General features: G+C 48.3%; 1 protein-coding gene across 1 annotated transcript in view; it reads left to right on the forward strand.

Moving 5' to 3' along the window:
- LOC126525226 (uncharacterized) overlaps window positions 1-22,278 on the forward strand; it is a 56,822-nt gene that overhangs the window by 11,619 nt on the left and 22,925 nt on the right. The window contains exon 2 of the mRNA XM_072286899.1: window positions 3,422-4,398. Coding sequence (XP_072143000.1) covers window positions 3,422-4,270 — 849 coding nt within the window. The 3' untranslated portion in view covers window positions 4,271-4,398. The remainder of the gene's footprint in view (window positions 1-3,421; window positions 4,399-22,278) is intronic.

Here is a 22,278-nt window from a genome sequence, read left to right on the forward strand (position 1 = left end):
ACACGCCATATCAAATGGAGAGCTATCGCGGTTTTCGTGACTTCGCGTGACAGACAGGTGAAGTGGAGGTGGTCCAAAAAAGTTTTTGACCAATCGCGGAGGGCTGATTGCAGAATTGGAATAGAAAAGTTTGGAATAGCTTTACGTTATAGCGCCCCAGGTCACAACTCAATTCCAACGCATTATGTTAGGTTGTCTCCTACTCTACACGCTCTCTTTAAAACGTTAAGTGCACAGAACACATTTCTTAAATGCAGAACATTATGATAAACTGTAGTGTGTTCTTGAGTGATAGCATTGGCTAGCGAAAGTACAAGTAGGACTGAATGAGTAGTCCTACTTGCACGTAGTCTGAATATGCTGTCTGGTGCGCTATACGCGCAGTGACATCAAACTGTTCGAAAGAGCGAGGGCGCGTATTCACAAAAAGTTCTTGCACGTAATACGTTCGTGCCAGCCAATACTGAGATAGCACATTTTATTAGCCGATCAGCCAATGAAAATTAGCACTTACGAACAAAAAGCTGTGTGAATTTGGCCCGGGGTCTTTATCTGTAGAAAGTGGTCTGCTTCCTTCTTACGGGGAAGTAATGGAATACCTGCCTACGTACCGATATATCAAACATTATCTTAAACCAGTGTTGTCAGACATTCTGAGCCATCTGCGGACGCATTTGTGGAGGGGCTTCGGAGAGGGTAATCTTCTAGATGTTAATGACCGTATGCAGAACAGAAGCTTCGTTCTTGTTTCTTTAATTATTTTACATTCCTTAATGACTAGAGTTTGTTTTCGATGGTTGGGATAGCCGGCCTTCAGGTGGCCTATTTTCCCAGCGCTCATGATATAATAAGCAACAGCTGTACAGAAAATACTCTAGATCACCATGTTTTCTCGTTGTTGTTGTCCCTATATCAGACAGAAAATATTTTGGGCTCAGCAATGGTGCAAATTTTGCAGCGCTGCCGGAAAATATGCTGCTTTCTTGTCAGCTCATTTACTCCAATTTTTCATAAATTGACTTCATGTGTTTCTTAGGCTCCAGGTTTTAAATTGGTACAAGCGTGGCAGTGCTGATGATTCGAAAATATACCTCTGGCTCGTGGCAACGCCTGAAATCATATCCGTAGGTTCAACTTAATTTCGGCATTTTTTTGCGCACAAATAAATGGATGCAAGGACAAGAACAAAATCTATTTAACTACAACTCGACTCGGTGCTTTCACTGTTAATTGGCAGAAACAAAGACACGGATAAAGAAAAGGAATTGGACAGACAAACCAAACGTTCTTTCCCACTTTCAATCAGCACGAATTCCTGCACTCGGTGCAATTTTTTTACGTGTGGTTCTTGTGTTGATAAGAAACTGCTTCGCTTGTATGTGTTTAATCACGCACAATGATTCCGCTTGGGGGCCTTTGGGCGGTCGTTCATTTGTCCAAGGAATAAACTGGAACCCGTGAGTGAGACACACATGAAAAATTCACATAAGAATGTCCACGGAACAGAATTTGGGTAGGTTCCCGGCTATCCATAAATACTCAATGAGTGCTTATATTGGTATTTGAGATTTCGTAAGTTCATATTCAGGCGCAGAAAAAGCACAAAAGAATTGACAGTTGAAACGCCAGTTTCTTTCTGAAATAGTATGGGAAATTGAATGATATATGATACTCGATCTGGGGGAAACAGTTGATGACTTGGGTCATGTCAACAAAGTACTCTGCGACAGCGTTATATTTGCGCAGCGTCCTTGTCGTTTTCTCGCTTGTGACTTCGCTCTTTTTGCACTACCTATGTAATGAATATTTCCTCCGCAGCGTTGTGGATAATTTTTTACAAAACGTATACATCTGATCGCTGACAGTGAATGAAAGATAGCAAACCAGAAAGGACCACGAGTATGGGTGCTTGACAAAAACTTAATATTTATTAAAAATATCACCGATTTGGCAACAACGAATATGCGTGCTCTCGTCAAAACTTAGTAGCAAATCGTGTTACTGTTATTAAGCATCTGGCATGCTGTGAAGCATTACCTGAAATTATATAATTGTAATTGCACTTAATTTTCCCATATATATGTATTTACTTGCTAAAGTACATTCTATATTTTGCTGTAACCACTCCCTCTAATGCACTTGTCCATGAATGTGTAATGAAATAAAATTGACACCAAATCGAATTATGTCCTCTGCACTGCTCAAGTACCGCTTCGCCTCAGCATGGGTTTTACATTTGACATTTTAACAAAGGGAGAATCTCGGAAGAAGCCCTCCCCATTCTACTCAAAAACCCTCCCAGGAGGCACATAACCTTTATTTGCGTAGCGGCCCATGAAGAAGTCCCAGGCAACGAAGCCGCTCACGAGCTCGCCTGAGCACTCTACCACCGGGCAACTCTTGAGTCGCCAGTTCCAGGGATAAAAGATAGCATCATCACGTACAGGGAAATTGTCGATCATTACAAAGACGAAAGAAGAATCTTTGCGCCTCCACATCGGTCTCTCTCTCTGGAGGACGCTCGCGTTTGGCGACGCCTCCAGGGAAACAATTATACATCACCACATTGGATCTACTTAACACAGACGAGGGACTATAACGACGCCCTCTGCAAAATTTGTAAGCAAAAAGGTACGCTAGACCATATAATATGGGAGTGTGCTGGCTCACCAGGAGCCAAGGAAAACATTGACAGTACAGAAGCCTGGGAGACCTTGCTCCAGAGCGAGGCTGAAGACGACCAGCGTCGAGCAATCCGCCTGGCCGTTGAGGCCGTGAAGACTCACTGTCCTCAACGCGCGGGGACGGCTTCGTCCTCCCCCCCTACCTACGTGTAGGTTAAGAGGCGGGCACCCCAGCTCGGGGGAACAATAAAGTTTTCAATCACTCAATTACATTTGAAAGGTTGTTTTACATTATCACCGCAGCATTCTCTTGATCACTGACAGCAGCCTGCCTTACGATACTGCACTGTACACGTTGATATAAGACATATCTTTTGAATGGACATCAAAAAGCTATTTCCAGCTGTAAAGAGACATAGACACAACGATGAACGACCATGCATGTCATCCATTCTTTTACGCAATAAGAGAGAGCGTATTAACAAAGTTTCTCGCTCATAATCTAAACAATGTCGTAAAATCTGCCAGCTATATCTTTATTGTCTTGGGCGTTACGACCCGTGCGAGAGCGCGACCTGATCACCGAGTCACATTCTCGGGACGTATTGAGGTTTGCGCAGGCACCCGGGGCGACCGCAGCTCACCGCAGCACGACGCGCTTTACGCATCGGCACGCAGCCAACCTGCGTCTTCCTGTTACTGCACGAGCTAGACTCAAAGAACGCGGCGGAGTCACGACTCCGCTCCGCGCGCTCGTTCACCTCCCGCCGCCGCCGCCACCACGCCTGCCGGCGTAGCAGTACGCATCGGCGTCGGCGCAGCAGCAGCCCCCGCGACGACGATCTGGTCTGCCGCTGCCGTCTCCCCCCGTCGGGGGCGCGGTGAGTCACACCCCGGCGGGAAGCCTGCGCCGCGCGGCGCTCCGCTCCACCTTCCTCCTCTTCCTCCCCAGCCGCCGGCTTCTGCACCTCTTCCTCACCCGACGGCGTGCGGCAGCAGCAGCAGCGGCCAAGTGTTCCCCCGCTGCTCTTCACATCGCCGGCGGCCACTCAAACCGGCTGCCGCCACGGTACATCCCCACCCGCCGCTGCTGTCGTCTGCTGCCGCTCGCTGTCAGCCGGCGCCGGCTCCTTCGCCCTCGGCGTCTGCTCCGCTCGCCGGCTTCCTGTCATCCGTCGTCGCCGACAGTTCTCTGTCACCGAACACGAGTCGAAGATCAGCAGCGGACCTCCCAGCCGGTGGTTACCGAAGCGGCAAGCATGGCCGCCGCCGCCTCCGCATCGGCGTCCTCCGTGGCCCGCTCCGTGCTCGGGCTGCTCAAGACCGTGGCGCGCGACGTGCTCGCCGTACTGGCCGTGCTCTTCTTCTTCCTGACACCCGTGGCCGCGCTGCCATACACGCGCGCCTACGTGCCCAACACGTACACGCTCATCAACTCCCACTGCTCGGCCTGGGCGTTGCGAATTCTCACCTGGCTTCTGCTGCTTCCCGGCACAGTGTCCGTGGTGCTAGTGCTCATCGTGCTGCCGCCGCTGTGCATACCGCGCCGCTGGAAGTACCGGGCCGTCATCGAGAACTACAAGGTTGGGCCGCAGACCACATTCCGCTGGGAGTCGCCTTTCTTCGACCGAAAGTACCGACTCTGAGCCTGTCGGGCTCGTGCCGGCGCCGCCGCTGCTGTCGCGTTCTCCAACCAGTTGAAGTTGACAATACCGACGCGGGAAGACGGGACGGACGGTCGCTGCCTTTTCGCCGGTGGGAGACGCGAACGGAGGTTGGTGAACCCTGCTGTGTGAACGTTCCGTCTGCTTCTGTAGTGCTCCGTAGTTCTTCCTTGTAAAACGAGGTGGGCCTAATAGCTTGGTACAGCATTCGGCTGTCTCAAGTGCCTCCGCAAAATTGTGTGACGTATGCAAAATTTGGAAAAAAAGCGGAACCTTCCCAGGTGTTACGTTGACCCTTACTAATTTACATTAGCTCTTCACCGGCAAGTGAGCCTGCATGTGCTACCTTGGGGCTCACAGAAATAAGCAAAATTCCCTGCAAGCTCAGGCATTGTCCATTGTGCTGCCATCGTTCGAGATGAACAAATAGGCGAAATAAAAGCAAATGAGGTGCTTCATATAGATGTCCGGTCTTTACAATTTCACCCTATCGTTGCGCATTGTGCAATTTCCTTTAAGTGCACTTGCATGTACTCATAAAGGTTAATCAGCAGCTAGAATAAAATGGTGGTAACATGTATTACAAGATAATGTTTAGATGTTAAAATTCCTTCTCTCGCTCCGCTTTTTCGTCTCATCGCATCGTTGTCAACAGCACAGCGTCAGTATTTTCAAAAAAAGTTTCTGTTCTCCCGTTGAAAAACGTTTACGGCATATTGGAACCACGGTTGAATTGGCTCCGAGTGGTGAGCATATATTCTCTCCAAATTATTTGACAATGCTCGTAGTTAACCCAGTTATATGAATTGGGCAGTATGCGAGTCTAAGCGACATAACCGAGGAAATCTTACTCAAAAGTATCAATTGGCATCAGCAGGAAACTGCCGGCTCCTAGCTTTTAAGTGCCCTGACCTTTCCACATGACATTCTTTGCATCACTGCACTTATCTGTTGTGCCTGCAAGCTGATGATTTGGCAGCCGTCGCGAATTGCTGCATCGGGCGCCGGTCATTGTTTTACCCATTAAACAGAACGCTTGTAACAGATACGAGCACAATAGAGGGTGTACGTGGTCGTAAGCGGTAGCGAAACAATTGCGCTACACTGATGTTAAATAGGGTATCACGGAATCACGTTATTTGATGCTGCGAGTACACAATGAATAACAGTCCCTTCTCGCTGTTGGTCAAGAGCAGTATAGGTTAAAATTAAAAAGAAAATTGAATGCTTGCCATCGATACGGGTTTTTCTGTTTCAAATGCAGTAAGCGAGAGCAGCGTGTATAAAGTCTTTCTTTCGTGCAAGGCGCTGTGCAGTGGATGAACAACTGTTTTGCGGTCGACACTTCAGCAAAACCTCTGCGCGGCATCACGTCTTTAGGGTTAGTATCTCGTAGTCTTCAATCTGTCATCAGTGCCCCGCTGCACTGGCAGCCCGGATGGGATGAAAGTGAAGAGGTTTTATTGCGGTTTTTGATGAACGGACTCCATTAAACGGGCTGTACGCTGTGTGAGAGAACTCTTGTATTTCCTCCACGCGTAGTTTCGTTTGTTCAGTTGTGGAAACCTTGATGACAAAAGCGATACGTACGGCTGACATATCCATATTGCTGCCGTCTAAAAGCACTGAACTCATAGGTGGGCTTGTTCACAAATACTGCAACCACCCTATATTGCTGTAAGCGCCGGTCGTTTATTGATAATCCTTGTAAGACGTGGCAATGCCAAAATTAGAGCTTCCTAACGTTGCCAATTTTTCCTGCCTTGCTTGTTCAGGCGCTACTCAGTGCAGCTATGTTCTTAGGACCCCGGGAAAATAAAGGCCACGTTTGCGAATATACCGTTCCTCTTTAGTGTGGATATGTGGTTGTCTGGTGGGATGTCTCAAAGAGAACGTTACTAAAACTTTTCTCGTATAAAAAATTCTCACTCTAACCCTGTCTTTTCCTACACCACGGAGTCTGGCTTGGATTCTCTCTCGCAAGAGATGACGCCGAGAGCAGTCCCTGGGGTCACTTTTGTGTATTGACGTTTACACCACCACATAACGACAGACATTGCAATTATTCCTTTCTGTCAGTTGAGGAATATCACTCTACTCAGCCTGTGTCCTTGTACTGCGGCTGTTCAGGCATCAGCGCAACAACATCCGGAGGGAGGGGGGCGATATTTTGTAAGTGTCCATCTAGTGGACATGTCCATTTCGTTTGCTGCTGAAGTTTTTGATTGGTTGGACTGGGGTACGCGTGGGAAAGAGGCAGGCGCTCCCAGCCAATCAGCACTTCATCAGCAGACGAAATCGACATGTCCACTAAGTGGGCACTTACAGAATCCCTCCACCTCTGGCTGCCCTCCAGCCTCTTCTACTCCTTGTTGCATTCAAGCGCAATATTTTGATTTCTATTGGGTGGTCTACATTCGTACAGGATAACGAATAATACCATGCTGAATTATGTTTCCTAGAAATGGCGCTGCCGAGCGAGAGCTCGAGGGCTCGATTCCGGCAGCGCCTGTTGCATTCCGATGAGGGCGGATTGCAATAACATTAGTCTATCGTGAATTGGGTGCGCGTTAAAGAAACCCAGGTGGTCAAAATTAATCCGGAGCACTCCAACCCTACCTTCCTAGGACATGCCTCAATCAGATCGTGGTTGTGGCACGTAAAACCCCGGAATAATAATAAAAAGGAAGCATTTACGCGCTGCTGTTATTTATGTAGTTGTCGCCTAACGCGCAGGCTTGGAGCGTTTCTTTTTTTCTTTTCTTTAATGACTGCATTACGGAGAACTCGGTGCTTTGAAATGGAACCTGCTACTTCTCTTTTCTGGCATTAAAATAGTGCCTAAAATTATCATCATAACATAAGAAACAAAAATATAATGACAATTAACGCGTCTAAAGTTCGTGTACAAAAAATATGAATGTTCCGGGCAGTTCCTAATGAGTTTTGCCCACATTCCAAACACAAGACGTGCGAACACGGATGGAAGCTTGAGGGGTCTGGTTGTCTGCGTTTGGATGGGTTAGAAACAGGAGCAGCCAACAATATCAGAACAACACCACAGTTATACCGTTCTTTGAGGACACGGAGGACGCAACTGGGAGGCATCTGGGCCACACGTAGTTCTGCTTTGTTTTGCGAGTGTTACAGATTAGGGTGACCTGGTCAACCTTTTCTGCACATCTTCCTGCTACTACGTCTTCACACCGCTATTCTCAAGCACGGTTGCCGCCTGGTCCTATTTCGCAGTGCTTCCTTGTAGTGTGCTGTGCCGCCGGTTTTCGACCGCAACCCGTTATGCAACTCTACAGGCGAGGAATGCGCTTTTCCTTCATTCAAGGATAAGCGATGCTATCGACTGCGTACCCGGCATACCTACCGCCGATGCACATAGGCGATGTTGATGATGCTTTGTATTTTTGTCCTTCTTGTTTTTCTTTCGCTTTTTCCCTCTGCTCAAAAGATGCTTGCGCAGCAGGTACCGAAAGAAAATCATTTTTTTCATCAAAATCATCATTTCGCGCTGGCTCAGCTTTGCCCTCAAAGGCGCGCACTATATTTTGCTATATGAGCAAGAAAATGGGTCAAGGGGCACATCAGTCAACTTAAGACTGGATAAACAGTAGACACCTACAGACAATGAATGAGTCGAACCGCCGTCCCGCTTCCGTCGCTTTGCTGAGACCACAGCACGCGCAGCTTCTCTTACTGCAGGCCTCTGTCGCAGCGCTACATGTTGCAGCATCCGCACGGCCAATTACCCCATCGAATAGCGATGCAGGCATTCATGCGTGTACTCGGATGGTCTTTGAAATATGCAAACGCTTATAAAAACGGTTCCTTTGTTTGTCTGTTTGTTTTTTGTGTGTTCCTTTGTTTGTGTGTGTGAGCTTCAGCGACCGCCAATCCCCTTGTGTTGACGACCTTAACGTAGGCAAGCAACCAGCCGTAAACACCTCTAATCTAACCGTTTTCTCAATTTGGCTCACCTGACTGCCGATTTCACTCATTACAGTATCAGCGCATTGTTCTGACAAACACAATCATATCCATATCAGTTCAGTGTTGATACAAGATGTTAACATAACAAAACGGGTAAATGAATCAATAGCGTACCCTGATATGAGCTACTGCGCAATGTCGTGGGCAACAAATTAAGGGACTGCGAGTATTTTAAACATTGTTCAAAGCGACAGCCAATCGAATATTGTATTTGTGATGTTCATTACTATCCGTATCGATATATGGCCGTTTGCCGTATGTAGCTAGGCAAAACAAATTGAAGTTCTCGCGTTCGCAGCAGCGTTCTGTCGCCGTGGTCGCATTCTGTTGGGGGGTGGGGGGGAAGCATTTTGGATGCGCGTAAAGGAAACCAAGTGGTCAAAGTTAGTGCTGAGCCTTCCACTGATGTAGGCCGCCTACGCTGTGTTTTTTTTTTCTTCCTGGTGTTCAATTTGAGTCTTTACGCGCCGGATCAATCACTCGAGCAATTACGTAGGCATCGAATTCACTGACGTACCTGGACTGTAGCGTTAATTGAGCAACAGCCGTTTGTCAGTTTCCTGCAAGCAGAATATAATATCACTACAGAGTTCGTCTCTATATGTCACTGCGTTGTTCTGACTTTCTTGTTAAATTTGTCTGTAAGGCTTCTTGTACATTGCAGCATTCTGGCGGAATGTCAAAGAAAATAAATTCATTAATAAATAAATTGGACGTACAGCGTTCCCATTTGACGCGGTAGGTATAGAGTGAACAAGCTCACGTGTGCGCGGCCATGCGCCCACTGGTAACTGGCGATGCAGCGTCGCCGTTCGAAGTTAAGTGGTAATCTTTCTTCAGGATTTAGAAACAGCTGTAAAAAACAAAAAATTGCGGACTGCATGTGATACACTTGCACAGTATTCATTCTTCTTATTCAACAGTAAGACCGAAAACGAGGGAACACGAGAATTGAAGTGTAACCAGTGTAAAGACCGGCTGGATTCCCTGTGCGGGGGCAGAAATGCGAAACAAACGTTCAAACAGAGAATTCACAAGAAAAGGGCGGTCTTGCCTTTTTCTATCTACGCCTATTGTGCCTTACAATGCGGCGAAGAAGCAATGAACGCCAACTGGCTCTGTTTACTGGACTACAATTGCAGATCCTTGCCAAACGTTTCAAAATGATTAGGAGAATGCAAAAATGCCATGACGGGAGTCATAACCACAAAACCGTGGCGTACCTGTCTCTTGAAGGTTAAGGATACTACAAAAAAAATTGCCTTGAAATTAGCAGCTTTTATAGGGGAAATAAGTTACACTATGCCAATAAACATTTACTTTGACCACGTGTGGTTCACGAACATCCGGTAACGCCCTAGCTGGCTTTTCAACTTTTCACGAAGACTATGCGTAATGCAGCATTTCCAAGCGCTTCTCTTGTAAAATAAATTGAGAGAGTCGACTGTCTGTATATTGACTCTCAAGGACATATGGGTTTTCATGCATACTTTTTCTTCTAGGTATACACTGCATATAGACCATCCATTCACTATGGTATGGTTAACAATTCTATTCTTTCCCTCTGGTGGTGATTTATATACCCAGTAAAGGGTCGATTCACGCTTCCATAATAATTAGTAGACAAACTGAGCCAGTTGATAAAATCCGTATTAAGTGATAAATGATTATTATAAGAGAGCCCGCTATTGTGTAATCACTGTTCTAAACGCAGGAATAAACACAATAGAGAAAAAAAATTCAAAGTCTTAAAAAAGACATTTCTAATTTGAAACAATATAATAGGAACAAAACAAACCTGCAAACGCATGTGCCGCATGCTCAATGCAAAGCTAGCACATTACGTATGACTAGCGTGAGCGGCCTTTAAGCTCACATCAATTAACCCCAAAGCGCACCATAGCTTCACTCACACTAGGAAGCGCTTACAGCTAGTAGTTGGATAAAACATTACGGCAAACCAATTGCGTAGCACTAGTTAGAATGGACTGAACACTGTGCACAGAGAAATCATGCACACATTTGCAGGTTCTCTTCGTTTTTAGAGCTAGGACTAAGACAATAAGTACCTGCTATGTCTATAGGTAGCTGATCAGAACTATTATTACATTTTTGGCAATGCAAGCTGCACCTCGGCTGTAAGGCCGCATGATTGTTTTGTCTACCTTAGCAGTGTCGCGAGTTGCCCACGTGTTTTGTCTAAAGGAAGGGGTCCGCTCCCCTACGCGTCCTGGCGGCGACCGCTGGGGTTTCCTTTGTGCTTTTGAGGGATTAGAATGCCCGCCTGGGTTCGGGTGACGAGTCACGGTGCGCGCCCGGCGGGGGGGAGGGGGGGGGGGGGCGGATGCGGCGAATAGGGTTACTGTATACGGCTCCCTGCGGAAGCCATACAGATAGTAACTCTCGCGGAGAACGGATTCTGGGAACGCGGTCTTGCAAGCACTGAGTTCGGATTCCGCCGGCGGTCATAGTTGATCCGCGCAGACAAACAACGCGCGCGAATGCTGTACGCGGTGTTGTGGCACCGGGGGCTTTCGAGTCCTTTGCTGGCGAGAGACGCCGCCGAGGTTTAGAATAGCCTAGCAATATAGGACGCGTGTTATGTCTGTAGGGCAGGGTACCACTCCCGTAAGCGTCCGGGCGGCAACAGCTTTGGATTTTCTTTTCGTTTTTGAGCGCTGAGAAAAGCCCGCACGGTGTCGAGTGACGACTCAGAGTGCACGCCTTAGAGGCGCGGTACGCATGCGACGAACGCATTCGGAGAACGTCGTCTCGTAAACACCGCGAGTTCGGCTGCCGCCGAAGGTTATAATTTTTCCACGCAGACAAACCTTGAGTTGGACGGCGGTACCCGATGTTATGGCACTGGCTTCAGAGTCTTTTGCTGGCTAGAGACGCCGCCGAGGTCTGTGATGACCTGGCAATAAATTGTGCGTGCCTAGTGCTATTCGCTGAGGCCGTCACTACCCTACCAGTCTGAAATTGCATGGCAATCGGTAATTGGCCTTGGCAATTGCACGAGTGGGAAGGGGCCGACGGCTCTATCGTCCCTTTTCTTTGTCTGTCTGAGCTATAATAATGCAGACGATATCATGTCCCTTAGTCAGGGCTACAATCAGGATAGCTGATAGATCAGTGAGGCTAAGTATAGTGCACGCTAAAATGAGTTTGGGCCGTAATCAGATTTACTGATAGATCGGTGAGGCACCGCATAGTATAGTCTGGGATCTAACAGTCATTTAGACAGTTGAAGATTGAGAGACTGCTGGCTCTATTGTGCAAGCTGTAATTCATTTTTTTTCTGCCATGTATCAGCATAGCAGCACTTAGCTATAAACATTTCTTGTTCATCGGATCTACATCGTTTCCTAGGTGTCTGCGTTTGATCATGACTGCCCATCATCACTCGTGAAACATCACGTTCCAAGAAAAGTGGGGACATAGTTGAAAAGAACTAAGTACAAAACATTACTTCGGCTATCAGCTTGCGAAGCAGGAAAGTAACGAAAGGAGGTTCCCTAGCAGTCATCGACAGACGGGTTGCCGGCGCCATCATTGAAACCTGAAAGCAAGCGTCTCTGGAGTTTCATGCAGCAGCTGTCGTGCTGCAGTTCGGTCACGTTGTGCCGGCGTGGCGGCGGCAGCGCGGGTTCTTCGAGTCAGTCGGGCGTGCTGCTTGTACGTAATGCTCGATCTTATTTCCTGGGAGCGTCTTCAAAAAAAGAAAGTGGGCTGCTGTTCATTCGCCGTATGGTTCGAATTGATCGCTGTTGTTGCAGCCGTGTGTTATAGTTACACCTTCAAGTAGCACTTGACATGCGCTACATGCAATAATGGCCTCCGGTTAGAATCGGACACAGAAAGAAAAAAAGAAATGCCACTCTATGCATCGTTTGAGCATACGAACAGGCTTTGGCTCTCGTGCAGTTTGCAAAAGGGCGCCGCTGATCGAATGTGGCGTAGTTTCGCGCTGGTAAATTTCGTAAAGCGGTATCTACAAAAATATCGAACCGGGTGGAAGTTGTGACGCAGTTCTTACAAAGTCCAATTTATTAATTTTTTTTCTGGCTAAAGGAGGTAAGCCTGGCATTTTGCGGAAAAAATTAAACACGCTTAAAATTTTCCCGTTGTAAATTTTGGGACCCAGCCGTAACGCTACCCAGGCCAAGAAGACATCGCAATTTTCACCGTCCCAATAGTATGGCGTCATGGGCAGCTGCTGCGTGAGTTTGAAAGTGGCGTCGCCATAAGTCCTTCGTTTCTGCCTCGTTTCTGTCATGCGAAGCTTTATGCCACGGCATGACCTGATATTCAGAATGTGTGGCCTACAGACCAAGCTTAACTTTATTTTTATTTCGTCCGCCTTTAGTAGCCCAATGCTGGCAGTCAGCAAAGCACGCTTCCTTGCACGCGTAACTTTCGAAATCTAACGTCACAAATCTGCGATGTGCGCTGCTACAGGCCCTGGTGTTGATGCGCGGGAAGTACCGATCACTTCTCGTCATCTAAGGTTTTTGTACCCTTGTTACACGGGCTGCCTTAACCGTTGTTAACCTCAACTGTGGTTACTCGCTTAGCCACGGTTAACGCCAAGCGCAGTCCTCCGGAGTTGCGTGGGCAATCCTGTACCTTATAGTTGATGGCGGCGACGAGGAGGGCGCACCACAAGTTTCAATTTCATGTTTCATATCAACTCACATATGACACCAGAGTGTAAAAATGTAGCAAGCTTGCGACGCAAAATTAACACGCCGTGAACAGTGACAAGGCAACACAGTACGTAGGCATGGCGTCCTTGACAACTCGTCACGTCGTTTTGCCGTCTTTCTTTCGAAGCGGCTGGCGTCTCCGGCTGGCAGAATTCGGAGGCAGGCCCAGCCTCCTTTGACCACTGCAGGTTTTCTATATATCGTCACGCGCAAAATTCATCATGCAGGTTAGTGACGCGCAAATAACTGATGTAGGCTGTTACCTGTAGCACTTGCTCATATCGTCAAGCTTCAACCGCACTTTTTCCTATTTGTGCGGTTCCTCGCCTGTCGGAAGACGAACGTTCAGCCTTCCTGTCATTTCGGCATAGAGGCGCGCATTTTGAGTATTTGGACGTAGATTTGAATGCAACGGTAAGGTTGTTTTCGCAAATTATTATCGCGGCCTCCATACATTTTTGCCCTAGGAAACTATACAGACGCTTTTGGAAAACCACCGAAGGGGCTACACTGCTCTCGGTTGTCACAGCACAGCCACGTTGAGAGTTAGTGAAACGTCGGTTGCTCCAAGCCTAGTTAGCCAAGCTCGGCTTGTAGTCAACAGCATTTAGGCACCGAACGGCCTTTTCACCTGCTGTGTAGCTGGCGCGAACCATGTTTAGCCGTAAACGTAGTTACATTACCCACGGTTTAGGCCGGCCATGTAACGGAGGTAATGAAGCGCACACCGAGATTCAACTAGACGAATGCGTGTGCACTACGTCCACATTCACATTTGTTGCGAGAACCGGTGATTCGCGGTCTTTCCTCGGCATTGAATGACTGGGAGTGACGACGAGGGGCAGCCGCTTCCCTAGTTTTCGGAGTAACTTACCATTCTGCGCCTTCCCCCAAAATGTCCAAGCGCTAAAAAGTCGCAGTTTTGCCCGAAAGCTGAAGCATTGATGGCCGCAGGGAATTAGTGTACAGCTATACGAAGTCACGATAGTAGCTCTATCAGCTATATAAACTCGCCAAGATTCGCTTACTGATTAAATTAACCAGCATGGTATCACGCTTGCACAGGCAAACAAAAACACATCTCGCTCGATGAGTTCGGACCCTCGCTGTGAAAGCGCTGGCGTGAGGACGAGAGGCAGCAGCAAGCGAATGGACCTTCGTGCTGCCTCTCGCTTCAACGCAATGTAAGCGGCGAGAACACAGCGCACACGAATCTATTAGCCCCGACGCACCTATAGACTATGTACACATCGCAGATCCCTTTCAATATAGGGCCCGCACGTCCGCGTCATACGCTGCCAGCCGCCGCAGTAGAACGCCCCGCACACCTTCCAGTGACCTGCGCGCGACGCAATTCGGCGCGCTTCCTCTCTGCATTCCTCCCTTGCGCGCGCGAGGTTTGGCCGCCGTTGACGGCTCACCGTAAACGTTCACTCGCACATGTAGCATACGGCGCGGTCCCACGACATTATCGCCCTTGGGCTTCATACGGAATATTACGGTGACGGCAGAAATGCGCCTGGAGCTTTCATATAATTGTTATCGCAATAAGATTCAAATTAAAATAATCAATCCATCACGTAAATATTCCAACGGGGTGCAACCAGCGGAGCAACGCGTGATCTCTCCTTTTCGCTTTCCGCCATTTCTAACACTTTCAAACTCTTCACCTAGCGCCAATGCAGTTGATACCAGCGTACATACCAAACAGCGTCTCGCATCCCCTTCAACCCCCGGCAGGCATTTGACCTTGGCGACCGTTATTACTCAAATCATATATAATGCCCACGCGTATACCCTCCAGACGTGGAGCCTATAAAACGAGAGTGATAACAGATCACAATTGCCTTGGATTGCTTTACATAGTGATCTACTTTACGGCAGATGGTGCGAGATCAGCAGCCATGCAAACGTGGAGCAATCATCCAGGATTGGCTTCTGTTGACTCCTGTCTGTGCTCCGCGTACTCTCCTCGAGATGCTCGCCCTCCGCTTGCATTTGCTAGCGCGGGTCGTGTTTGACGGGAAGAAGCGGCGATGAGACAGCCTTCACGCATCGCGTGGCACGTGTTCCCGCGTGGTCCGCGACGGCCTTCACGGCCCCGTCCCACGTTTGCACTCGGCTGAGTCCGGAAACGTCAATTTCACTCGCGCCCTCGCCAAGCGCGGGCGGCCGAAAAGAGAAACCTCCCCGCCCAGCGAGGGGATCGCCGAGCACTTAACCGCTGTTGTGTGTGCTCGGTCTTCCTATTTGCACCCCCAGCCAGTGCTACAACCACTATAGTTATTCGGCCTTCGCCACTGAAGCGACTGTGTGCTGAGTGGCAACTGTCAGATTTGTGAAGCAGCCCGCGTCGGCATGGGCGCGTTGAAGAATGGTGTGACAAGAAACGCCGCGAAAAGCTATTGCCTCCGGCGCTCGTAGGTAATAGGTGGGGCAATGTTCACTGACTGCCCGGAATGGCTTCGTGAAATATTAATATATTGAAGGGAGTGTACTGAGGCACTAGATCGCGCTAAAAATTGGGCGCGTGCGCGTGTGTGCTTGCGTGACTGTCAGTGTTTATACCGACGGGCACGCAACTGACAGGCGATCAGCCATTGGCAAAGGGAGTTTACGAATGAAAATCTTTGTGAATTCGACCACTGATACTAAGATGATCTTAAGATAATTACCGCTCAGGTAAGAGAAAGATAATTTATTTACGAGGAAACGATAGGGTTGGCCTGAACTGTAGCTTGCTCTGTCCTGATGCTTTGCACTGGGGAATGGGAACGAAGAAGATTAAGAGAAAGGACGATGGAGAGAAAGAAGTGCACCACGTTGATGCATGTCTGCAGCCGTGTAAGCGGTATCTTGCCAAGGGCTACCCTCGTAATCAAAGTGGCACCTCCTTTTCTCCAGCCATGGATTCATTACAAATTGATCGTGTTAGTTGTCTACTATCGATGTGCGCATTCGATACTTACGCACAATTATAATTAGTGACATTTTGTTTTCTCACCTTCTCTTGCATTAGTGTCAAGCACGATGAATCGGAGGCTATCGAATTTGCGAAAAGGCTAATTGCATGCCGAGATTTATCACACTGCCGCAAAGGCTGCCGGTGGTGGTAGTTGTAATGTTAACGTGCAGAAGTCCAACCCTAGTTATAAATTTCTAGCTTTCCTTACATGTATCTGTAAATTTTCTTTTTCTCCTTTTTCTTATCGTGGCCAACAGGCCTAGCTAATGCGCCTGAAGATCACAAAGGACCTCGCAAGCAGTATCGAGGACTTCCACTCACCGATTCATCCTCGGCCGACATACAGTATAGAAGTCGGCTTAGAGTTCTATGCAACTTTACTATGAGCCCAAGCTCTACAGCAGCTGCATCCGATTGAGAGGAAGGAAGGACGTGGAGTTGCATTTGCTAAAATAACTATCGCAACTTCTAAGGTAGGTTACCTTGCGTGCCGGATCTTGCGGATTTGCGGGCACCAGTGGAACTGCGACGCTTCCTACACCCGGGTGTCTGAGACCGTCTTGATTTCAGACAGGCAACAAGTGGAGCTCAAAGGAATCTAAGGGTCTGCAATGAAGTCCCAGTGGTACAGAAAAATAGAATAGGGAGTAGGCTGGTATCCGGGACGCAACCGCAGTGAGCTACGTGGAATGTCTTGTCCTTGCTGAAGAAGGTGTATGACCAGTAAGGTACAGAAATTAACTAACCAAGTGCACCGCTTGTTGTCGATGAGGACAAATTCGAACCGCGCTGCAGCCAAGTGCCAGCGTCTGTGCTACTCGGACGCACGCGTAATCTGCCCCGGCTGTGCTCCCACGCTCGGGCTGTCGGAACTGCCGTGGATGCCTCTGATGGATGCTGATGGGCTTGTCCCATAGTCTAACTCCTATGCCATCGCAGACCGCCCTGCTTGTGGCGGCCCTGGCTGCCCTGCGCTGCTCCAGCCCACCACTATCGTAGATGGCTGGAGCTACTGCGCTTGCCTCAGCATCTTGCACATGCGCACCCTGCGGAGACGGGCGCGTTCCGCCGTGGTGAAAAAGGTTGAGCGAGGATTATCGTCCTTCTGTCTCGGTACACAAGTCTCGTCACGCGATTACTGAACCCTACGTGTCGAAGGCAGGGGCGCCATAGCCGAACAACCGTCAAATTTCCGCAACAAATAAAACCTTGTAGGCTTTATAACTACTGATGACAACCGGTATGAATTGGATGAGTTATGCGTAATATGGTACAGCGAGCTCTCTCAAACGCGACTACTCGCGTTCGAATGGACAAACGTACCGCTTAGCTATGTCTCTGTGAACGCCTTGCGAGAGGCGACATATAGCTCCGATTGCGTCCTTCGTGGTGCGACACCGCCATCTGCGCCATCTGTGCACGGGACAGATGCGTGATCGACTAATGGCTTCTTTCCAGTAGTTCACAACAATGCCAAAGTAACGCCCGCGTGTAGTATGGTTGCAAAGATATGAGAGGCATTAGTGTTACGTTTTTTCATCGCTTGCGGTTTCAGAAAGCAAACCTCTACTGACAATAATAAATAGCGTTTCATGTCAAAAAGTGTTACTCTGTATTCGCAGTTTTAGCTACGCTCGGGAACTGTATAGACAACCGGCGTAAGGTGATAGCGTTGTCAATTGGTAGGTGCCCTTTAAGCGGAAACATGAAGCATCTTTGTTGTGCGATATATTTAGACGTCCAACATGGGTTCTACAATTAGTGCAGTCCTTGAAGGATTCTTGCTTTCACAAGTACATTATTAGGAATTGTCCATTTATAGTTACAACTGTTTGCGCACGAATCAGGTCATTATGACTTCACTAAGTGGTGTTGGGACTCACGGTAGCGTAGCCCATCGTTGTCAAACAGTTGTTGGGTTTCGGATGTCCGAGCGGTCATTATTTGGTCGTGGCTGGTGATGTGCAGGGTTCCAGGTGATCGAGATGCACGGGACGATATCCAAGGAATGAGAAAAGGGGCTTATTTACATTTTTAGAAGTGGAGAGTTTGCATGTACCAGTACGAGTAAATAGTACGAGCATGATCACGAGCACACGTGCGCGTCGTAGCACGCCTTCACCGCACTCCAGATCCGCTTTTTATCCCGTCTATCCCCCTCTTTCACTCATATCTCGTTTATCTCCCTGTTTCACTCGTTGAGGTAATTCACTGACCAATGACGAACGCCGAACCATTCACAGTATCCCGCCCCCAACGCCCCACCTTTTTTCCCAGCTCCCTGGTCTGGAACTTTGCACAATAAGAGGCAACCACGTGGAAAAGTGTGCACCTTCCGTCGACGCCGTTCCCGGGTCTCCTCGACAAAGGCCATTTCGCCAATCGGTGGCCTCTTCGTAACGGTCAATCTGTCAGAATCGGGATACTAGCCTCCGCGCCAGTGGGAGGGCGGCCTTGTCGCGTAGAAGTGAGCTGCCATTGTTTACGCGTTACCGTCGGTACCAAGTCCAGCCGTAGTCCGGGCGGGCACTCTTCTCGCCTGTCACTTCTGTGCGGTCGAACAGCCAATGATATGGAACATAATTGCTTGTCGGTCAGTCTCAGGTAACGCTGATTTAATTGCCTTGAGTAAACGACGAAGCGTGGAACAGCACCCGAGACAGCTGCATGTCTGCCGGTAAAGCATCCTTTGTTCCGAGGTATTACCAGGCACACCTCGGGTAAGTTTTCGTCCAAGTGGGCGCTTGCTTCCCAGGTCAGCATTGGTTACGGTGATTTAGTATGGTGCTTAAACGTCAATCGTAACAGTACCCATACTGGCTTAATATGTCACGGCTGCAGACTCGCTAAGACATCTATTGCATTGTTTGATCGTTTCTATCAATGAATGACTCCATGTCACACACTTGTTAGGATCTCGCTAACTAACTAAATAAACAAATAAAATAGGTTACTGAGAAGCCCTCGAATACCGTGGCTCGCTAAGTAAGCTATTCTCGGAAAACTGGAAACGTTTAGCTTTCATACCTTCAGTTCACTCGAGCCAACTTTGGCGTCTGTGCCAGAAGCGGCGGCTTCCACTCGGGGGCGCGTCTGCGTCACATGCTCGAGGTCGCGCCAGCCTCGGTTTCTTGCTTCCGTTACCTGATAGCGCACGCTGGCAGACGGCGTGAGAGCTCAGCGCATCAGCCGTGTTTAGAAACCTGACCTCGGTGACCGCGTCTGAACGTGAGATTAGGTCCCACTCGTGTTCCGTTGATAGAGGTTGGGTTATGACTTGCTGCCACACGTCATAGCGACGAAGAATTACGGCGGCTGTTAGATGCTGCACGCAAGTCGGCTGGGCGTTGAGTTATTGCCGCTGTTCAACAAGTGAAGCCATTTTACCTGTCTGCTACAGGGGTTTTTCGTTCTTAAACGGGCCTTGAACCATCCTTCGGGCTTGTTGAAAAAGAATGGACTCGCCGTGCTGGCCCTGCGAGAGTCGATATCCAGGGAAGCTGTTGAAAACCGCCACTACAAGTGCTGAGGGGGGTATGCAATGATGCAGGATCGCAGGCGGCTGGACGTCACTGAACTGTGTGCCTCATTACGGTTTTGCTTGTCCAACATCTACTTTTCGTACAATGGCGCATTCTAAAGGCAAGTTTTCGGTACCGAAATTGGGGCATCTATTTCAGTCACGACTGCAAACCTTACGATGGAGGCACTTGAAGCCAAGGCCTTGGCGTCATTTCAGCCTAGACCCAAGGTACTCTTGAGGTACACGTACGATTGCTTCTGTGTCATAGACCAGAAGAACGTGGAACGTTTCCTCGACTGCCTAAATGGTGTCGAGCCTTCCATCAAGTTTCCTTTGAAAGAAAAAAAAAAAAAGAAACGGTAGCCTCCCTTTCTTAGACGCACCGGTCAAGCATGCTACCGACGACCTCACATTCAGCGTGTACCGAGAGCCAACGCACTCCGGTGAGATATCGCGGTTTCAAGTCTCTTCATCCGGCAGCCGACAAACGCTCAATGGTTCGTTGGTTAGTTGAACGGACGATCCGCACCTGTTCCGAGGCAAGCACCCTGCAAGAGGAGCTTCGGATCATTAAAGAGGACATAACGAGGAACGAGTACCCCAAGCATTTTATTTGGAGGACAACTAAATTCCTGATAAGTAATCAGCAGACTGACAGATAAGCCGTGGATGCTTCAGCACCGAGACAGAAGCGCCCTGTTGTCCTGTATATTCGAGGTGTTAGCGAAGCCCTAGCTCGTGTTTTTAAGAAACGCGGCGTACAAATTTAGCATATGCCAGCAAGCAAGCTTAATGGGGACTTGATGAACGTGAAGGATCCTCTCCCTCGGGCACGTTTTCCTGGCGTGGTATACACGATTCCATGCGCCGACTGCGAATCGGTGTGTACTGGTGAAAGCGAAAATTTCTGCAGGCGTCTACAAGAGCACAAGAATAATGTCAAAAGCCACACAGTGACAAATGCCCTCGCAGAGCATGCCGAGAAGACGGGTCACAATATAAATTTGCACAACGCGCGTATCGTGGCCACAGAGAAAAACTTGACAACGAGGCTCAATCTTTGCCTGCTGCTAATTCGACCGACAAATAACACAATCAATAGATTATCTGATACTATAAACCACGTGTGCTCCCGAACATTGAGTAATGGGCTGAGCGCTATTTAAGAACCTTGTGCTTAGCCGACATTCCATTGTGAATAAAGGATCGGTACGGATCCCAAAACGTCATTTTATTTTTATTTTGACCTTGGTCAGTGGCCTGCTTCATTTTCTAAGAATGGTCTCTCTGGGTGGCGTGGCACCAGGCGCAGTTCAAGGGCTCAGGGACCCCAGTGGCCACGTTGTGCTCTTTACCATTGGTCGGCTGCCTTCGCTAATAATATCTACAGCATCAGGATTGGCTAAAATTTGCTCAATGTAAACAATTCTAGCGTATCAACCTTTTGAGACTACGGGCTGTGAGTCCAAATTCGGGACGCGTTATTTTTGTTCCGAAGTGCAATTGAGCCGTGGCAGACTGCCAGCGCTAACCTTATGCCCACCACTGTGATTTCCGCGATGAAGTCGTCTAAAGAAATGTAGTCAAAGGGCCTCATTGTAGATAACTGAAATTTAGCTAAAGGAAAGCACATGCATATGAGCCGAACTTTCCTACAGCTGGTATAATGTACATAAGTTACAGGGTGGACTTCAATACATATTTATTGTGCAGAAAAGCTGCAAATACGAGTATGGGTGTCCAGATATAAAGAAAAAGCGCTTAGCCTATTCGTTTGTACAGCTGCGCGAGTCCGCGCATTTGCTGCAGGCGGAGCGAAACGCCGGAGACTCCGCAGCATGTCTGTGCGCTATAATCGCAACGACTTCGTATATGCCGGCACAGGTGTTCTCCCGTCGGCTGCTTTCCGAACGCTGTAGCTCAAACTGCCGGAGGGCGGCAAGGTCACGCGCTTCGCACACCCACCGCGTCGTCGCGCAAGAAACAAAGGAGCGGCTTCTTTGTTTCCTAAATAGCGCCATTGTTTCTAGTCGGCGCGGTGCGGGAGGACGACAGTTTGAGGCGGTTGCTTTTACCGGGCGCCGCCTTTCCGTCGGCGACCCCGAAAAGTGGCACTGAATGGCGTGCACTCATCCGGGACAACTCCGAACACTCGCAGCCTCGAAACCACCCCGCACAGTCCAGTCAGCAGCGTTAGAGTTGCGTAAACATTTTTGCAGCCCCTTATTTAAGAATAAGCTTTAAGTGGGCACTCAACAGAAGCACTACATCAGTTTAGATTGTCGAGGTGTACTATTCAAGACTCCATTTTCGTTACATTTTCGCTAAGAAGCTTATTTTTAGAAAAGAAAATTAAAGTAACCCTTCCTTCTCTCTTTCTTTCTTGATTTATTTCTCTCTCTGTGTGTGTGTTTTTTTTTTTCACGCGCCCGAAATTCCAGCGTCCGTACAACAATGGGGAGCTACGCATTTCAAAGAACTTTATCGCGTTTGAGCCATGTTGGCTTTATAAATGTCTGACACCTGCTACCTTCAGCCTTTAGGTTTCCCAGAATGTGATACTTTCGTTCTTTACTGATAAGTGAGGCGAGCAAATATATCCTTTTTCGAACAAGACTCCAATACGAATTGTAAGTATCTTATATCAAATTGAATAGTCTAACGCACATATTTATTTGCAGCACAAACCTTTATTTCGCTAATACTAAGCACCACGGTAGTACGGACTAGTAAAATAAAATGGCGGCATACTATAACGGACAATTAGCATCAGTTCTAAACACAAGTTCAC

The sequence above is a fragment of the Dermacentor andersoni genome, chromosome 3 (assembly GCF_023375885.2).
Source record: "Dermacentor andersoni chromosome 3, qqDerAnde1_hic_scaffold, whole genome shotgun sequence".
NCBI lineage: Eukaryota > Metazoa > Arthropoda > Arachnida > Ixodida > Ixodidae > Dermacentor > Dermacentor andersoni.